Below are 19,447 nucleotides of genomic sequence, written 5' to 3'. Positions count from 1 at the left end.
GTTTGAAACCCATCCGTCTAATCAAAGATCAGTAATCAAATACCTGTGCTTTAATTTTATGACCAAGGCCACTATGGACTGTAACCTGTAAGGATAAGGTTTCTCGATCCTTATATTACAGTATAACACACACACACAAAAGCACAGAATGACTATTTGCTGCCTGAGCTCCATGAATGTTTAAACATTCCCGCCGGGCCTTGTAGACCCACGCGAGTCATTACTGCCTCATTAACGACAAGGTAGGAAGGAGCAGTCCGAGCTTCCTCCTCATCCTCTCTTTTGGTGGCTGAAGAGAAGACAACCAGCGATAGTTGACGACTACTGACATGGATCTCTGTTAACCTGCTGGAGTTCCACCATGGGTCTACCTCGGGGCTCCTAGACTTTCCGTTGAGGACTTGGTTAAACCGACAAAGGTAGTAGAAGAGCATTTGGACGGACCAGGTTCAAGACTTGACATGACTCACATGGCTTTGGAAGTGAACGAGGTAACGAGACACACTTTTCATATTTTTTTATATCAAAGTTGTTACTAAGGCATGCAAATGTTTTCACGAAAAACACTTCTCGGGCTTAATCAAACCATGAGGTTTTAACTAATTTCTTGTGCCGCAATTTGAAACCTTGAAACCTCCTAAGTCACGTCCGTCCTTAACCGAGGATCCCCCTGCCGTGTGTTTGGAGTGAAAATCATAGCAACAAGCGACCAATGTAGCACTGTGTCATGTTTCTTTCGTCGCCTGTGGAGCCCCCTGATGTTGCCGGCAAGTTGTGATATGTGTGCGTAACAGGATCCTCCCACGTACTGGAAGGACTGCTTAGACAAAGGAGCGGCCTCGCGGTCAGATAGTCTTTCCTCTTCTTCAAAAATTGATGTTTACGCTCGTTTATTTGGGATGTCTGTGGAAAAGGGTTTTCACGTGGTAACAGAAAGTTAAATTTGAATTTGAGACGAGTTTCCACTTGTTGGCCGACTCGACTCTTTGTTTTTTCTTGGTCACAATGTGTCAAGTGAATATCATCATCATCGGAGAAAAGCCACAATTTGATGTTTAATTAAAACACACTTTCAAAAAATACCTTAGTGCCTCTGTACATATATTAGCACCACCTTCAGGACTGGAGTGGAATGCCATGTCAGAATTTTTCCACCAGTGGAGTCGTAATTACACGTTGAGTATAGTTATACCTCGGGCTCCCTTGGAACCAGTCACAGTATCCAACTGGAGGACATTTTCGAGTTATGGTTTTCTTTTTCAACTCTGATCGTTGCTTCCTCTTTCACATTGACGTCCATATTGATGACTTCCTATCGAAGGAAGTCGACATTGTAATCTGGTTGTTTCCGGTCGTGCTATTGAGCTGAATAACATTTACGAGGTACAAAGACGCATCAGGGGCCGTCAGTGTACAGTAGGTGATTTTCTGCTACAACTCCGACTTTAGAATGATTGTAGTTTGGGCGTTCAATTAATGTGAGTCAAAGTAGGCGCAGTTTGCTCCACAGCTGAATGATTGGTGCGTATCAGGTATTTGGGGATGAGAGCCAAAGTTAGCATCTTAAGTTGCGTTTAAGATGAGCATTTTTATGGCTCAATTTAGCTCTTGTGGCTTTTAATCAGGTGTTTTTTTTTGTAGTCGGGAAATTACGTTAAGTGGATGTGAATAGGAAATGAGCTATTTTATGAGCTTTTTATGTCATGTCAAGTCATGCGGGCAGTGTGGGATCGGTTCCCACTCAGTGACGGTGTCTATGTCTGCCCTGTGACTGGCTGGCGACCAGTTCAGGGTGTAGTGCGCCTTTCACCCGTAGTCAGCTGGGATAGGCTCCAGCACCCTCCCGCGACCCTGTACAGGATAAGCGGTGTGGATAATGACAATGACATGACATCTAGGGAACAAAACATTTCCCCTGACCATGACTGGGATGGGAATGGAGTTGATGAGATAGCTTTGTCTCCGTATCGATTCATTACGAGCAGAGAGGATGTGGCCAAGGTCCCAGCAGCCGGTTTCCACTGGAAGTCACAAAAATAGGGATAGATAAGGAGCAGATACATGGTCACTCGTAGGGAGCGTTGGCTGAGCATTTTATACACATCCTTGAGATGAGATCCAGCTTCACGGTCCACGAAGCAAAAGCAACTTTGAACCTGTTATTTTTTTTTTGAATGCTCCAGAGCCTGGATGAGCGCTGCAACCGCATCCTGAGGAACATGGAGGCCTCCCTCACTGCCCGGGACCGTGTAGGCATCCAGGATTTTGTTCTGTTGGACCCCTACACCAGTGAGACTGCCTTCCTGGAAAACTTAAGGAAACGCTTCCACGAGAATCTCATTTATGTGAGTTGTGTTTAATGAACTCAGGCATACAAGATGTTGTGAGAGGGGCGATGACCGAGACCTTCTGTCCCTGCAGACCTATATAGGCACTCTGCTGGTCTCACTCAACCCGTATAAGGAGTTGGACATCTACAGCAAGAAGCAAATGGACACCTACATGGGCGTCAACTTCTTTGAGCTTCCACCTCACATGTAAGATGGACATCTGCTCTTTTCAATGTCCAAAATAAAAAAAAAATTATCAGGTACTGACAATGTCTTGACATGTCCAAACAACATCCGTCTGCGTTCCGCTTAGCTACGCCTTGGCCGACAACGTGTTCCGCACCATGATGTCAGAGTTCAACAACCACTTCATCCTGATCTCGGGCGAGAGCGGCGCCGGCAAGACGGAGGCCTCCAAGAAAATTCTTCATTACTACGCCGTCAGCTGCCCGAGTACCAAAGTCCTGAACAACGTCAGGGACAGGCTGCTCCTGTTCAACCCCGTTCTCGAGGTCGGTGACTGGGGTTGTGATTCTCCATCTCGAGTTTCATTTTTTTTTTTCTCAAAATTTGCTCGGCTTGTTGTCATCCAGGCTTTCGGAAATGCCAGAACCCTGAAGAACGATAACTCCAGTCGCTTTGGGAAGTACATGGACATCCAGTTTGATCGCCAGGTAAGCACCTCACGAGTGCGCCCAAATTCGGACTTTTCCATGTACTGTGAAAACCTATCAACCTATCGTCGGTGTTTTAGGGCGGGGCCGTGGGGGGGCACATCGTCAGTTACCTGCTGGAGAAGTCACGCGTGGTCCATCAGAACCACGGCGAACGAAACTTTCACATCTTCTACCAGCTGGTGGAGGGCGGGGAGGAGGATCTGCTCCGTTGGCTGGGCCTGCAGAGGGACTGCCAGTCTTACAACTATCTGGTTCAGGTCAGGGACGGGTGGACAGCAGAATCGGGACCAAAAACCACAAGTAATTACTTACTGTGCATCACCTACAGGGTGATTGTGCCAAAGTTAGCTCCATCAACGACAAAAGCGACTGGAAGACGGTGCGCAAGGCTCTCTACGTCATCGACTTCAGCGAGAGTGACACTGAGGTAGAATTTCAACACGGGCCGTTTTACATCTGGGCTGAGTGAGGTGTCATCAACACAAGCACAAAAGCTTGTTACTTTTACTTTTGGAAATAAAGCGGACGATCAGATTTCGGATCTTGACAGACATGGCTTACATTCGACCGAGACCTGACAAAGCCAAGATGACATGTGAGCTGAATGAAAAGACGCTCTCCAGGTCATGTTTACTCTCGCACCGGACAGTTGGAGATTTGTTATGAATTGGCTCGTCCACAAATTCTGCCTAGCAACAGGATGACAGAAAAAAACAACGTGTGGATAACAAAAGTTGTAAGACTAAACTGACTAATGTTTCACTTTCCTTGATGTGTTCTCTGAACCAGCACCTGTTTGCAATCATCGCCAGCGTGCTCCACTTGGGTAACATCAAGTTTGAGGCGGACACTCGAGGATACGCCAGTCTCCACAACAGCCAGGAAATGCACTGGCTGTCCAAGGTTTGACGCAGACCAGAACAAACCACGCTCATTTATAGCCAGGCTCATAAAAAAAAAAAAATTAAAAAAAAGATTGTACTTGTGTCCTTGTCCGGCAGTTACTTGGGATTCCCGCTCAGGTGCTCCAACAGGGCTTAACCCACCGCAAGATTGAAGCCAAATCAGAGGAGGTGACAACATCTGCACAATCAGATCTGCGTTTGCAAAAATAATAATGCTCGATATATATTGACTGGTGAAGTACTTTGATTCGATTTGTCTCGTGGCAAAAAGGTATTCAGTCCCTTCTCGGTGGACCACGCCGTATATGCCAGGGATGCCCTTGCCAAAGCCGTCTACGGGCGTGCCTTCAACTGGCTGGTCAACAAGATCAATGAGTCATTAGCTAACATGGTAAGCAACAAACAGTAGCCTAATACTCACAAATATCATCCAATCATGATATGTCATCATTTGAATTCCGTAAAACATTTATAGGATTCCTCCACAAAGACCGTGATTGGTCTTTTGGACATTTATGGATTTGAGGTTTTCACTGTCAACAGGTGAGATCACGGCAAATCATATTTTTTCTAATGATTTTTTATTTAAATTTAATTAAATTATTATTTTAATAAAAAAAATAAAAAAAAAGTAAAATGTGCCAAATGAAGAATGTTAGAACATGAGCTCGGTTCATTTTTCTCCGAAAGGTTTTTTTGAGTGAATGAAAGAAAGCCCGTTTTCATCATATCACATATTGTTGACCAATAATAAGTCAGGATGACCATGTTGGCCACTTTTCTTTCAGTTTTGAGCAATTTTGCATCAACTACTGCAATGAGAAACTCCAGCAGCTCTTCATCCAGCTCACCCTCAAGTCGGAGCAGGAGGAGTACGAGATGGAGGCCATCGAGGTCCGTCCGGCACTTGATTCGAATGGCAACTCTTCACACAACGCGGGTGACGTTGTACTTTTTGTTTTGAATCGGCAGTGGGAGCCAGTGCCATATTTCAACAACAAGATCATCTGTGACCTCGTGGAGGAGAAACACAGAGGAATCATCTCAATATTGGTGAAGGTGAAAATGAAGATTTGATTCCAAAAGCACTTCTAACCTTTGTCTCCTTGTGTAGGATGAGGAATGTTTACGTCCCGGAGAAGCTACGGACCTCACGCTTTTGGAAAAACTAGAGGAAAAAATTGGCGGCCATCCTCATTTTGTCACGTAAAGAAAACTCCTCTTTATGGATTACACGCTTCGGGAGGAAAACCCGATAGTCGCCGACTAACTCTCGCTGTCTTCCGCAGACACAAACTGGCAGACCAGAAAACGAGAAAAACTCTTGCGAGAGGAGACTTCCGCCTCTTGCACTATGCTGGAGAAGTCACGTACCGTGTAGTAGGTGGGAAAGCCGCTGGACCTAATCAAGGGTCCGAAGTTATTCGGGTCCGGCTGATATTAGCTCATCTAAAATTCAAAATTGCGATTTTTATTAATTTTTTTTTTGCAAAGTAATTTTTTATTTATTTATTTCATGGTGCCCAACATAATTTTTATTTTTAACTTCTATTTAATTGTCAGGATTTCTGGACAAAAACAACGATCTTCTGTACAGAAATGGAAAAGAGGTAATTTCTTACTACACCTATTTTGTGTCCTGCTCAAATGAGGAAGCGGTCCTCGCTCGTGTAAAGTGAGCAACTTCTCACCCCTCCGACTCTACCGCAAAGCCGATGTGGGCTTTTGTATCAAATCCAGATTTATTTTTCCGCTTAAGGTAATGCAGCAGTCCAAAAATGTCATCATCAAACACTGCTTCCCTCCGTGTGAGCCAGACCAGAAAAAAAGACCCGAAACTGTAAGAGATTTTAGAAACATTCTCAACTTTTTTTTTTCCCGCCTTCTTCCTATCGTAACTGAGCTGTTTTATTGGTCGCAGGTGGTGACTCAGTTCAAAAACAGTCTGGTGGGCCTGACCGAGATCCTGGGGACCAAAGAGCCCTGGTACGTCCGGTGCATCAAACCCAATGAAGCCAAAGAGCCAGGTGAGGACTGCAAAAACGGCAGGTAACAAAATGAGAAGTCATGAAATGAGGAATTTCTTTGTTAATTTAAACAAAAACATCAGCCAATACAACAACATTTGACTTTGCATAATTACGCAACATAGCTCGTTAGATTAATTACATATGATGGCGGTTTTTGGCATGTGCGCAGGGCGCCCTCTAATTTAAAAATTTTTTTTTTTTGAGCATTAGAATTATTGTTTCTTCAAGCTTAAAAAGAAGACAACATAAACGCCAAAGCACTGTCCTCATAAGCAGAAATCAAATGTCACTATCAAGTTACAGAAACAGGCTTGAATTTTAGCCACGCAAACATTAAATAGCGACGGAATTGAGCAAGCCGTCGTGCCTCCCGATAGGACGCTTGGATGACGTACTGGTGAGACATCAGGTGAAGTACTTGGGTCTGATGGAGCACTTGAGGGTGCGGCGCGCAGGCTTCGCCTACCGACGCAAATACGACATCTTCCTGCAGAGGTAAGCGCGGAAGTGGGAGTAAGTCACATCATGTCCAAATTTGGTCAATTTCCGATTTTTTTCATTTCAGCTATGCGATTGGTTTGTCTCTGATATTTGTGCGAAAATTGCTTAAGAACAAATCCGTCAAGTCACTTGAATTGTCAACTGTCTGAGAAGTGTTGTCAAATTCCGCCTCTTCCCCATTCTGCAGGAGCCGTGCTGCATTCTGTTGCCCCAAGATTGAAAGTCTGGATGAATTCAGACAATGACAATTATTAGGTTTAATACATATAGGCCAGCCTGTGGTGTTAAAAATCAGCAATCGAAGTAAGATGGGTACAGATTTGTTTCTGCTAAATATATTGCGTGGTCAGCTCAAGATTTTAATTGTGCCACTCACTCATGGCGAAAAACGAGTGGTTTGCTTTGGCGGAATAATTAGCGATCAAATGATGATTTTGCGGTTGATGTGCAACGACAGCAATGTGAGGTATACTGGTTAAAAAAAAAAGTTCCATCAATTTACTGATTTAATTTGTATCTTTGAGGTTCAATAAAAGGAAACTCTTACAGAATTTCATATGCTGGAAAGTCTGGATTTTTTTTTCTTGAAAAGAGATCCTCTGCTTCCATTGTCAGGTACAAGCCTCTTTGTCCAGACACCTGGCCCAACTGGAAAGGTACGGCGGCAGAAGGTGTGAAGGTCCTCGTCAAGCACCTGCGATACAAACCTGACGAGTACAAGCTGGGCCGGTATGAAAACTCCCATCAAAGTCTCCTTTTTTTGCTCAATCCGAGTGTCAATCTTTGCCGCCTCGCTCGTCTACAGGACCAAGATCTTCATCCGCCACCCGAGAACTCTGTTTGCCACGGAAGATGCCTTTCAAGTTTGCAAACATAAACTCGGTGAGACCAAGTGGAAAAAAGTCAATGCTCTGTGATCCACACATTCCTGTAATGGCAGCTGACTCCGTCTTTTTGGACTCTTTCACTAAGGCGCAAAAGTGTCATTTGTGGATTTATGCACATGCTTGCTTCAGTTCCCAGGCACTTATCTACAAAAAAAAATTAAAATTGATCTACGAAGGTGCTCATCAAATTAAGTCGTTAATTTGCAAACTGCTCCGCAAAGACATATTGTGTGTAAATTTGCATGCAAACGTGTTTGTCTTTGTCAATTTCTGTTTGTGTGCGTATATTTGTCCATGAGCGTGTGCGTGAGCGCGTCTGGATGTTTTTGTGAACGTGTTTGTGCATAAATGTGTAAGTCTCTTTGTCCGTGAGCATGTTTGTCTGTGTGTGTGCGCCTTTTCCCATTACTGTGTTGAGTATTTGTGAGTCTTAAAAAATTCCCATCGTCTTCAGAATTAACCAAATCTAACCACGACGGCAATAAACCTCAGTCACAAATTGTGCTATGATATAAGGATTTTCAAAGAAATTTTTTTTAGTTTTCCCATTGTGTGTGTGTGCGTGTGTGTGTTGCAGCAACACGGATTCAGGCCAAGTACAAAGGCTACAGAGTGAAAGGTGACTACCAGAAGCAGAAAGAAGCTGGTACGTCTTTTATTTCATATTTTTCCGACACCGAGGCGACGAAATGTTGTGAGTGACCGCTGTGTGCCACAGCCACCAAGATCGAGAACTGCTGGCGAGGCCTTTTGGCCAGAAAGGAGCGAGAAAGGAGGGAATGGGCCGTCACGATCATCAAGAGGTACGGTCAACTCCCATTGTCACTGGAAAAAAATCGTATAACATCACTTTGGGGAAAAGTTGAAGCTATGAAGACGTGACCCGTTTGTGTCGTGTTCATGTGCTGTAAGATTCATCAAAGGCTTCATGACCCGAAACGATCCGAGCGGCGCCTACAACCGAGAGTACCTGGCGTATGTGAGGCACAATTACCTGACCCGCCTGAAGGAAAACCTTCCCAAGACACTTCTATATAAGGACTCGTGGCTCACCCCACCGCCAATCATGAGAGAGGTCTGCCAGGAGTTTTCCAGAAATGAGCCATTCGTTCTTTCCTCATGGCATAAAATCACGTGATTTTACAATTTTAATGTAGCTTCAACTTTTTTTTTTAAAACTATGTGTATATCAAGGAGTTTTAAGATAACTTTCAAAATTCCAATTTCTTTATTTATTTTTAAATCCTCCATCCCTCCATTGCAGGCGTCAACGTTCCTGAAGCAACTCTTCATTCGCCACCTGGTGCGCAAATACGTGCAAGGAATTACTGAGGAGCGGAAGGCACAAGTATGTTCGACACGCACGGCTGTCGGGCAAATGTCGGATATGATCTTTCATGTCATCTGCTTGTTTGCAGCTTTTGTTGAAAGCGCGGACCAGTTCCATGTTCAAAGGGAAAAAGGAGAGCTACCCGCTCAGTCTGCGAACACCCTTCCTCGACACCAGGATAGGCAAGTCGAATGTGTTCATGTATTTATTGTTTCAAATTTGTCTTAAAAATTGTGCTGACATTTGTTCTTTGATTTTACTAGTTTTAAATTATTTTTTGTTATTTATATTTTTTTAATACTTTCTTCAGCATATAGATTTTTAAAATGTTTTTGATTGTTCAATTTTTTATGTTTTTAATTATTTTTGATCATTTAAAAGTGCATTTAAAAATCTATATTTAGGACTCGATCTTTCTAAAAATAAAACAACACTATTTTTGGGTTCATTCAATTTTTTGGGGGGCGGAAATTACATTGGTGACTTTTTGTGCTTTTGATTATCTTCAATGAATGTAGGTATCAAAGACATGAATATGAAAGTGTTGCAGATGATTCAACGTGAGAATGTCAAGGTAAGTTACCAACTTATTCAGTGTGCGTCATTAAAATGTTAATCTTCTTATTATTGCAGTTGTACTTTGCAGTCGTGTGCAACTTCACTCGCTGCGCTTCCCCAGCAACTGTTAAGCAGGATCATTTGAATATATTTTGTGTCTTTTTCCCGCTGGCAGTACAGTGTCCCGGTGGTGAAGTACGACCGCAACGGCTTTCGTCCTCATCCCCGTCAGCTCGTCTTCACCCGAGAAGCCGCCTACCTACTGGACGAGGCCAAGATCAAGCAGAGGATCCATTACGACTCGCTAAAAGGTCAACTTTGAAAGGAGACTAGTTAAGGAATACTTCGCATAAGGGGAAAAAAATCTCAAAATGAGTCTGTTTTGTTTTGGCTTTAGGAGTTTCTGTGAGCAACCTGAGCGACAACTTCCTGATTCTCCATGTCGCCTGTGATGACATCAAGCAGAAGGTACAACTGGGAATTGACTTGATGTTCAGGAAAGCAGTACTAGTTTTTCTGGGCTTCTCATTGGATTGCCCAGAAAACATAAGGGAAAAGAAATAACCTTGACACACATTCCTATCGGTCCGTTATCAGGTCAACCTCCGAAAATGCCCGATGTTAACACTTGTATACAAGCAGTTCTTTCCAGATTACGTTTATTTCTCAGGGTCTTTTAATTTAAATTGACGCAAAAAAAAAAAGTGTCAAAATCCATTGCCTTGATCAACCAGAAAAAGGCCCATTTTGGTTCGCAGTGGCCATTCTAGGCAAATTCACTCAATAGTGACCTATAAAAAGTCAGAAAAAACCCCCAAGAAGTCTAGCATTTTGCATTGAAATAGCCTGTTTGGGCAAATTCACACATTTGTTGGGAAAAATAGGCCCCATACACATTTCACCCATCAAAAGAAAATTGGTGGATGTGTCTATGAAAATAGACATGAAAACCTCAAGCACCCGTACTCCAAGTTGACCAGGATGTCAACAATTTGAGTTTGAAGCACCCGTTTGGGGGCGAATTAACAGGTCATGACTTGACATGACAAATTCCCATTTGGATGTTTCTTCAAATGAGGCGAATTAGACAGCTGGGATGCGAATTAAAGGTTGAGGAAGGTCCCAGTACAGACATACAATCAAATCCAATTTAAAAGCTAATGTGTAACAGTAAACTCCTCCAAATTAGTCACGAGTGCCAATTTTTTCTGTCGCAAGGGGGATCTTGTTCTGCAGTGCGATTTCCTGTTTGAAGCCTTGACCAAGCTGAGCGCTATTGTCAACAAGTGCGACTTTATCCGGGTGGTCCAGGAAAGGTATGTGGCCCGGCACGTCTGTTCGCAAATATTTGTAAGGTTAATGTTGGTATGTTGTATTACAAATCTGCGCCCTAGCGTAGGTTCACTGTAATCCTCATCCAGTCTCATTTGAAATGAAACGTGCACGTGTCATTTTCAGCGTGCGATTTGACATCCAGCCTGGCAGAGAAGGCTTCGTCGACTTCAAGAGCGGTCACGAGTCGGTGGTTTACCGGGCCAAAAATGGACATTTGACTGTGGTAAAATAAATAAATAAATAAATAAAATTAATTAAAAAAAAGATTTTTAAATAAATAAATATTAAAAAAATGTTTTTTATTTGTTTGTTTTTTTAAGGAGATGGCAACTAAACATACCTATCAATTCAATGTCCCCTTTAGGAATCCACAAGCACCAAATCCAGATGAAATGGGACGACGTCGCCCCCTGTCGGCAAACTTCGCTAACAGCCACGCTTGCTCAAAAGACCACAAGTTGACTTTTTTTGCGACTTGATGACGTCATCCAACAGCATAAATTGTAACGATGCCAATATTTCACTCAAGGACCAAATAGTACATCTCCAGTACATACAAAAATAATGAATCAGCAACCGAAATGTCTACGTTGTAATGGAAATTATTGTCACGTTTATGACATTTAAAATCAGGATGACAATAAAAAGCTTTGTTTATGAGATTGAGTCTCCGATGGTGTGAATTGTGTAGAGGCAGCATGAAATCGATTCCTGATAGATGATGGTGTGGTCTGCTTTTTACCCAAAATCAGATGGAATAGATACATCACACCTCTTATTTCTTATTCATTTTAAATTTATCCGTAACGTCATGAATTTCTTTCTCTATCACGATGGCCGCCGAATAATGTGTACATCTCCGCCCTTTTAAAAGCACAAATAAAACTTTGAATGGTGTCAAAGGTGCTCATTTGAGCAATAAAATACCCACGTGTCAATTTATTTTTTGTCACTTGTATTGTTTTGTGTTGTAAGAGTGAAATAAAAGAGGCCCAAAGTCCAGCAGCAACACAACACACCGACGAGCCGTCATTTAAAGCGTTATCATTACGAGGCTGAGTTGATGATTGAATAGTGTCTGGGGTGGGCAAATCAAGGCTAAGTGTGAGCCACAACTTTGCGGTTTGCGGCTCACACAAACCACATAAGATGGAAACACGCACGGCTCTCACCTTATTAATTCTTCTCCTCTCATGCATCAGCAAGACACTTGGTAAGCGCCAGAAATATTTTCATTTTTTTGTACAAGCTGTGGGTTACGTGCTGTATATTCAAAATTATTTTTGTGATTGAGGTGAGTCGTGCGAGGGCAAATGCGGGGAATCGTTGAGCTCGTGTTCGTGCCAGCCGACGTGCGCGTCTTTGGAGAGCTGCTGTTCTGACTACAAGGAATTCTGCATGGAATTCTCCCCACACTCGGGATCGATTTTGGGCGGAACCGATTTTCTCCTGCTTCATGCAACTTTTAACCAAAGTTCTCTCATTGTGTGCAAGTATGACTTATTCTTCAACACTAAGCCCACCTTTAACTGTATCAATGTACTGAGTCATCTCATAGTGGGGATTTTTATAGACGCGCACACACACACACAATGTACTACTTTTACAGGCAGCCAATGGCAACAAATGTGACTAGACCCCTAAGTGAAAACGTGGCGGCATTTGCTCCTCCTTCAGGTTCAATGATGACATCAGGACGACGGGTTACGTGGATGAACGTAACCGAGGCCACTGTATATCACCCCTGCTTTATCAAACCGGCTGGGTTTCCGTACAAATCTCCAATCACGGCATCACGTTCAACAGAGTCGGCTCCTGGCTGGCAGGTACTCCACGACATTCTGGTGTTAAAAGTTGATGAGTCACTTTTTATGCGTTATAATTTGTATCTTATTTAATGTTTTATCGAAAAACATGTTGCAAAACATTGCGCACTGTCTCCTTTCAATGTTTTGCGCAGTGCATACTGGCAAGTTAGACTCAAAGTTCAAGGCGGTTTTGGAGAACTCCACCAAGTGGCAGTACTACGGCACACCTCAGGTGGACGGTCCTCTGAGGATGACATGGAACACATCTCTGGTCCGAGCCCAGAGGGTCAACATTGAGCTCTGGGGTTACAGGGAGACGGGTGAGGGCAACGCTGGTTTGGCAACGTCTAATTGCAGTGCTGGGACCGAACCCATTATTTGTACTTCCACTACTTGAGTACATTTTTCAGGTACTACACTTTACTTGAGTATTTATTTTTCCTACAACTCATAGACAGGGATCCATTTTAAATCGGTGGGTCTCCTTGTACGCATGTGAGGGCCTCACAGTGCTTAATCGGGTGATTTTGTTTTTCCACTTCACCCCACACGAGAGAGGAGATTTTGCTTGACTATATTTCCCCGAACTATATTTAAATTCCTGTTTATTGATTCTCACTTTTTGTCCACTGTTATCAATATCTTATTACATTTTTTTCAGTTCAAATTTTTCACAAAGCAATGCAAAGATCTTGTCAGAGTCAAACCAACGTCAGGTAACTCTCGCTTGACCTGACCTAAAAAAAAACCAAATAGGTGAGCTTTTCAGCACACTTAATGCTGGATAGCAAAGAAATACTGATCACAAATTCACAAATATGCAGGTTCTCTAAATTTGAATTTATACTTAAAGTAAAGGCATTGAATCAGTATTTTTCCCCAAATGTCTTTTTCTGCATTTATATTACTTAAGTACAGAGTTTTACCACTTGAACGGGTGTCTAATTCAGAGACTTGTTTCTGAATGCCTCCCCTACAGGAAGGCCTTATTCGGACCATTGGAATGCCGAGTGGAAGTATCTCTATTCTCTTGCTAAGGATAGCGCTAACAACGGCAGCTTCACATTTGTGCCTCAACCTTCACTGAAATTCCCAAGCTGGGAACTTGGAGCACTTCGGGTCAGCTCCAGTGCAAACCCAAATGGCTTGATGTACGTTTCATTTTTATGCTTATTTTCTTTTTATTTAGATGCAGTCCATAACATAAGAAAATCACACTAGAACCGAATAGAAAGGGACAATGGGCAATTACGATAATGTTAGAAACATATAGACACATTATATGATAATTTATGATTTATTCGTTTGAATTTGCCCTCATTGTTCAAATGTGAGTTAGAGCAAGGGACTATTATTATTCTAATAAATTTACTTAAGTGAGCATATAACTTCTACCATGATCAAAACAGCTTTAATTCAGCTCAAGTTTGTATGCGCAAAAGAACTATTACTATCTCTCTGTCGGTCTATCTAGCTAGCAAGACACACAAATTCAAAAAAAGATGAAGAGTGGAAAATGGCTATGCGCATGTGCTCATAACTACTGTCTCAGGTGACTAAGGCTTACTCGAGGTCCTACACTGCCATCTACTGACCAAATTTAGTACTTTTTGTCAGACACAAACCAAAAGATGAGACAAAATCGATTGTAAATTAAAAAAAAAGTCTCAAAAGTCTTGACAAAATCAATAGAACATACACCACTGTGATCCCACTCAGTGGGTATTACACACATTTCTATTTGAAACTGATATTAGTGAGGAGACGGTTAATAACGGAGACGGTTAAAAAACAATTAGGCGATTGTGCCATTATGCTAACATTATTGCCAAGCCGTCAGTGTTCCAACGTGACCTTACCTTCGCAGGAATGTGGAAGCGGCGTGGACGGAGGACCACGCCCTGGCTTGGCACCTGGAGCAAAAGTTCCGTGACGACTCTCAAGCTTGGGCGCTGGACAAATGTTTAGCGTGGGACCTGCTGGAAAACGACCTGCCCAACTTCCTCAGCGAAATTATCGACTGCCCCTGCACCCTGGCGCAGGCACGAGCTGACACGGGAAGATTCCATGTAAGCGGATGAGAGTCCATTATTTGGGAAAAAAAATCAAAATAATGTCATCATTTCAGATTTTGGAATGACCGTTGATTACGGGTTTTTACCGTTATACAAGCCAATCGGAATTGGAAGTTGCACGCCTTTAGTGTAGTACCACGGTGTGCCAAAACATACTGGGTGGCGCTGTGCTCTGCTGGAGGAGATCCAGCGTAATTTTGAGCAAGAAGAAGAGGCACAGCCATTCCCCGACGAAGCAACACTATTAGTCATTGCTTCAAAACGGGGAGTTTAGTTATATGCTGATTGTATGAACTCCTGCTACATGTGTGTTGAGTAGCAGTTGGGTGAAGGTTTAAAATTAATCGAATATCAATGATTATTTAAATTTTCATGAAGTTTGCACTTTAATTAGATAAGGCTAATGGTTTGGTTGAGCAATTTAGCAAGCACACTCTTATTCATTTGGTAATAGTTCAAATGATTTAGGCTGTTATGTAATTAGGCCAACAGTGCGAGGTAGTCTACTTATTGTTTACGCCAAGTGATGTTATCTGAATTCATTGACAGAGCGCGAGGGATAGCTGGCGCTAACCAATACCTTAGACAGTTTCTTTTAATACTTTGAAATGTGTTTAAAAGTAGTATGAGTGGTAAAAGTATTTCAAAATTGTTTTTTATAGTCTCTATTATTTTCACCTATCGCAATCTTTACCGCCCTCCTCATTAGCCCCAGCCCCTGTGCAAAACACTACTGGGCATAGATTATAAAGCTTTTTTCCCGTTTTTTTGCTCCATATTCAGACGGATTACGGCTGTGATATGGAGAAAGGCAGCGTGTGCACCTACCACCCAGGTAGCATTCACTGTGTGAGGGCCATACAAGCCAGGTGAGTTGAGTTCAAAATGGTCGCTATTTGTCAACAACCCTACTTTTTTCATCCCTCGTTTTCAATTTAAAAATTCCCAAAATTGGCAAATCAATGTCGATATTTGATCCAATTCAGCTCAGTTTCAACATTGAGTCTGCAGTCCTAGGTATGGTGCAGGTCAGCAGTGTTGCTACGACAGCAGCGGCGCTCAGGTCTTGACGGCCGACTCCATTGGCGGTAGCACACCGGACCGGGCCCACGATTGGGGCTCACCCCCGTACCGCAACCCACCTCGAGTCCCCGGCCAGTCCCACTGGGTGTACGACGTCCTCAGCTTCTACTACTGCTGCCTTTGGTCAGACAACTGCCACTACTACTTCAAACACAGACCCTCCAGTGACTGCAGGCAATACCAGCCTCCCACTTCAGGTTAGTTTAAGTTTCCATTGAATAGAAACCTATTTAAAACAATTTACATTGTACTGTATGACAACTACTAGCTTTTTTTCAACACTTAATTCAGTGATTCTTTTGCGTACTATTAGAAAGCACCCAACTACCACATTTCGCGACTCACTCATCTCCATTTGTGCCCCCAGCTGTGGTGTTTGGAGATCCACATTTCATAACATTCGATGGAGTCCGCTACTCTTTCAACGGCAAAGGCGAATACAATTTGTTGACGTCTCCCGGGAAGAATCTGACAATCCAAGGCAGAACCGAACCAGTCAACAGTGAGCTAAATACGTACACGATCGTGTTTAAACTTTCTTGACGTTCGATTACATTGATTTTCGCCCCACAGGAAATGCGACCAAGCTGTCGTCGGTGGTCATGAGAGAAGCCTCCTCTGACATCATCGAAGTGCGCCTGGTCGCTGGTGATGACAACCTCCAAGTGCTACAAAATCAAAAGCGACTTGTGTTCAAGGAGCAAACCTGGATGGACCTCAAGGGTGAGGAAAAACTGACTAAAGATACCGTAGGTGTGATCACAAAAAAACATTAAAAATAAATAAATAAATATATATATTTTTTAATTTAATAATACAAAAAAAATATATTTAATACTTTTTTTTTTTTTTATAATTTTTGGGAGTTGAAAAAAAATAAACAAAAGTATGTATACGACAATGTGAAAAAAATATTTTGGGCGGATTTTTACAAATGCTTAATTGTCTTGGATGTGTCCTGCCAGGTGTGTTTGTCTTTTCGCCTTCCACCGCCAACGTGACGGTGATGTTCCCTAGTGGCGCTGGCGTGGAAGTGCGCCTCCGCGGTAGTGCTGTTACAGCAACGGTGCTCCTGCCGGAAAAATTCTACAACTCCACACGGGGGTTGTTGGGCAACCCGAATGGCGTGGCCGGTGATGACCTGCTTCCCGCCCACGGCACTACGCCGGCCAATGTCAATAGCGCTGAAGAGGTTTTCAACTTCGGGGCCAGCTGTGAGAATCACTTCATCTTTTAAATTCAAATTACGATAATTAAATTACAACTCTTTTTCAAAAATGAGAATTATTATTTTATGAGAAAAAAAAGTGATTTTTTTCCCACTGACTAAAATATGCTATCAAAAATTTTATTTTCCAGGGGCTGTTTCCAACACATCCGCCTTGTTCACATATGACTCCAAATACCTTTTGGACACGTTTTACAACTCTCCAAGACACGACCCCAATTTTATTCCAGCGTTTTCAGTCCTGGAGAATCCCAATGACCCGCTCTACAATATCGCTTTGGACATTTGCTCCGGAGACGACTCGCAGTTCTGTAGGTAGGACCACTAAAATAGAAAACACAACATAATGAGACAATGCAACGGAAACAGGTCAGTAAAAACAAACAAATCATGGTCATAGTCTGACAGCCGTGCAGCAAGTGCACCTAGCGACATAGTTTGCTTTGGTCGACTATTTCTACATTTGGTTTGTGTTTTCACCGTGAAAAAAGCCAGGAAAACTGGACTGGTAAGAAAACAGATTAGTAAAAATAAAATTCACACCACTATGGTCTCACAGCTATGCAACAAGTGGATATCTCCTGTCTTTGTTTTTTAAACTGAAGATGGTGATTTCTGCAGGTATGATATTTTGGTGGGTCGTAGTCAAGAGCTGGGAGAGGCCACCAAAGTCTCGTTTCGCAGTCACAATTCTCTTGTGGAGGACTTGAAGCCAGGTGAGTGCTGACTCATTTGACGTTTTCGCCTTAACTTGAGAAAAGTCAAGTCATCATTAAAATAACTTCTTATAATCACATCAAACAAGTAAAATTTAGAATAGCCCTTAATTGTATTAAGCTCAACAACCAGAAGGCTAATTCACATGTAGAGTTAAGGTCACTAATTTGGCCTGGCTAATGTGGTCATGAGTATTGGAAAATATTGAACTTATAGATACATTTCTGAAGGTAGTTTATGGGCTATGATTAGCAATATCAGCTTTAGCCTGTGAAGATAATTGCTAACATAATGGCTATGCTAACCTTTAACCTTTTACGTCATGTTTGTTATTTTTGGGCATTTTATGTAAACTGTTTGGCTAAATAATTAAAAAAAGTCATCATGACAAGATTAGCATTTTAGCATGAAAGGCTAATTGCTAAGATAACGTTGCTAAATTATGACAAACCTCTATCATTTTACTTCATATATTTTATTCATTATTGTTTGGCACAAAATATAAAAAGGTTGTCTAACGTATTTCTAAATCTTTAATATTGCAAGCTATCATTTTAGCATGTGAAGATAATTCTTAAGATACCCCAGGCTAATATGCTATCAGAAACATTGCCTGTTAGCATTTGGACTTCCTGTACGTTTGCAGTGATTTCCTGTGGTTGGCTGGCACCGCCGACCAACGGCAAGAAGGAGGGCACCACCTACCTCCAGGGAGCCACTGTGCGTCTGCTGTGCAACGACGACTTTGTGCTCCAAGGATCGGCTGAGCGCACCTGCCAGGCGGACGGCACCTGGTCGGGAGGTGACACTGTCTGCGTCGTTGACATTTCCGGTACGTCAACTTCATGAACGCATTTTCCAAATGTCTTTACAATTTCCTGTCTCCCACGAAGTCCACTACTTTAATTGCTTTTCACATTTTGCTTCAAAAACACATTTTCTTTATTTTGTTTTATTTTGGCTAGGAAACAACACCGCGATTATCGCCGGTTCTGTGGTCGGTGTTCTGCTGGCGATTGCGTTCATCACATCAGGCTTTGTGTTCTGGGCCAAAAAGCGTAGAAGGTCAAGTAGAATTATTCAGATTTGATGATATAATCTTGTTTCCAATCGGATGAAATGCTGGAATGATCAATTTGTCATTTTCATGTGTTTGCAGGTCGCGGAGCTCTTAAACAATACAAGATTGAGTGTAACGTTTCATCAGAGTCGAGTTCAAAGTTGAGTCACCCCCTGTATGGAAACACACACAGTTGTACACTTTTTGTCCTCACTACTAAGACAATTCAGCGCACTAGTAACACAACTAACTGTATCAGACTAGTAACATTTTTCACTACCAGTGCCACATTTGCCCTCGTATGAATGCTCAAACAGCTTCCCATAAACAAACAAGCCCAAAAAGTGTAACTTGAGCAGACTAGTGACGAAGTGCTGCCTCCACGAGTGAAAATGCCCCATTGTATTCTGCTGTCATTGCACGATGACTTCTAACTGTGAAAATAAAACAAACTTTGCCTTGAAGCAGATCCTCACCCAAAGGTCGTTGTTGTGTCTTTCTTGTTTCTTCAGTGCATTTTTTATTTTTGGCACGACTGACTTTTAACACTATAGCCTTACGGCCGCTGGAATAATTTTGTTTATTGTTTGGGACCAACTGTGCAGGTCAAACTTTTATCAAGAGTCTATTGACGTTTTTGTGTGTCCTGAACCGGAAGCTCATCATCATGAATTTGACCCATTGGTGACTGGATAGGGGCAAGACAGATTAGAACATCCATGTCAAAGTGCAGAAGTCGAGGGTTCGACTCTGGGATCAGGCGTTCCTGTGTGGAGTTTGCATGTTTTTCGCAAGCATGAGTGGGTTTTCTCTGGGTACTCTGGTTTCATCCCACATTAAAAAAACAAGCATGTTAGGTTAATTGAACTCTTGAAGTTGTCTAAAGGTGATTTGTGATTGTGTGGTTGGTCGTCTATGTGTGC

At 42.4% G+C, this 19,447-nt stretch overlaps 2 protein-coding genes across 3 annotated transcripts; both read left to right on the top strand.

Annotated features, from left to right (window-relative positions):
- Nucleotides 1-256: 256 nt before the first annotated feature.
- On the top strand, nucleotides 257-11,215 carry myo1hb (myosin IHb). Of its 2 annotated transcripts, XM_088280613.1 has the most exons (32): nucleotides 257-491; nucleotides 2,184-2,345; nucleotides 2,422-2,537; nucleotides 2,644-2,842; nucleotides 2,924-3,004; nucleotides 3,085-3,264; nucleotides 3,336-3,434; nucleotides 3,797-3,910; nucleotides 4,009-4,080; nucleotides 4,184-4,303; nucleotides 4,388-4,455; nucleotides 4,701-4,806; nucleotides 4,885-4,965; nucleotides 5,027-5,118; nucleotides 5,202-5,296; nucleotides 5,476-5,522; nucleotides 5,672-5,752; nucleotides 5,834-5,939; nucleotides 6,320-6,437; nucleotides 7,059-7,172; nucleotides 7,249-7,325; nucleotides 7,908-7,976; nucleotides 8,049-8,133; nucleotides 8,243-8,405; nucleotides 8,595-8,678; nucleotides 8,749-8,842; nucleotides 9,179-9,234; nucleotides 9,394-9,529; nucleotides 9,616-9,686; nucleotides 10,437-10,534; nucleotides 10,677-10,776; nucleotides 10,918-11,215. In XM_088280613.1, exons 1-32 carry the CDS (start codon nucleotides 462-464, stop codon nucleotides 10,942-10,944), a joined length of 3,141 nt encoding a protein of 1,046 aa, XP_088136739.1. In that variant the 5' UTR covers nucleotides 257-461; the 3' UTR covers nucleotides 10,945-11,215. The 2 variants fall into 2 exon arrangements, with proteins under 2 accessions (XP_088136739.1, XP_088136740.1); XM_088280614.1 differs by lacking the exon at nucleotides 257-491 and having other exon boundaries at nucleotides 1,887-2,289; nucleotides 2,370-2,537.
- susd2 (sushi domain containing 2) lies at nucleotides 11,032-19,005 on the top strand. Its single transcript, XM_088282060.1, has 16 exons — nucleotides 11,032-11,056; nucleotides 11,848-12,046; nucleotides 12,231-12,379; nucleotides 12,514-12,681; nucleotides 13,341-13,512; nucleotides 14,229-14,430; nucleotides 15,220-15,305; nucleotides 15,448-15,716; nucleotides 15,887-16,021; nucleotides 16,093-16,242; nucleotides 16,485-16,733; nucleotides 16,879-17,062; nucleotides 17,369-17,463; nucleotides 18,111-18,296; nucleotides 18,430-18,529; nucleotides 18,624-19,005. Exons 1-16 carry the CDS (start codon nucleotides 11,032-11,034, stop codon nucleotides 18,637-18,639), a joined length of 2,385 nt encoding a protein of 794 aa, XP_088138186.1. The 3' UTR covers nucleotides 18,640-19,005.
- Nucleotides 19,006-19,447: the final 442 nt, after the last annotated feature.

This window comes from Idiotropiscis lumnitzeri, chromosome 18 (assembly GCF_059441095.1).
Source record: "Idiotropiscis lumnitzeri isolate Australia: NSW breed Sydney's pygmy pipehorse chromosome 18, RoL_Ilum_1.0, whole genome shotgun sequence".
Classification (NCBI taxonomy): Eukaryota; Metazoa; Chordata; class Actinopteri; order Syngnathiformes; family Syngnathidae; genus Idiotropiscis; species Idiotropiscis lumnitzeri.
Note: the sequence above shows the minus strand (reverse complement) of the source record. Positions and strands in the feature narration are given on the sequence as shown.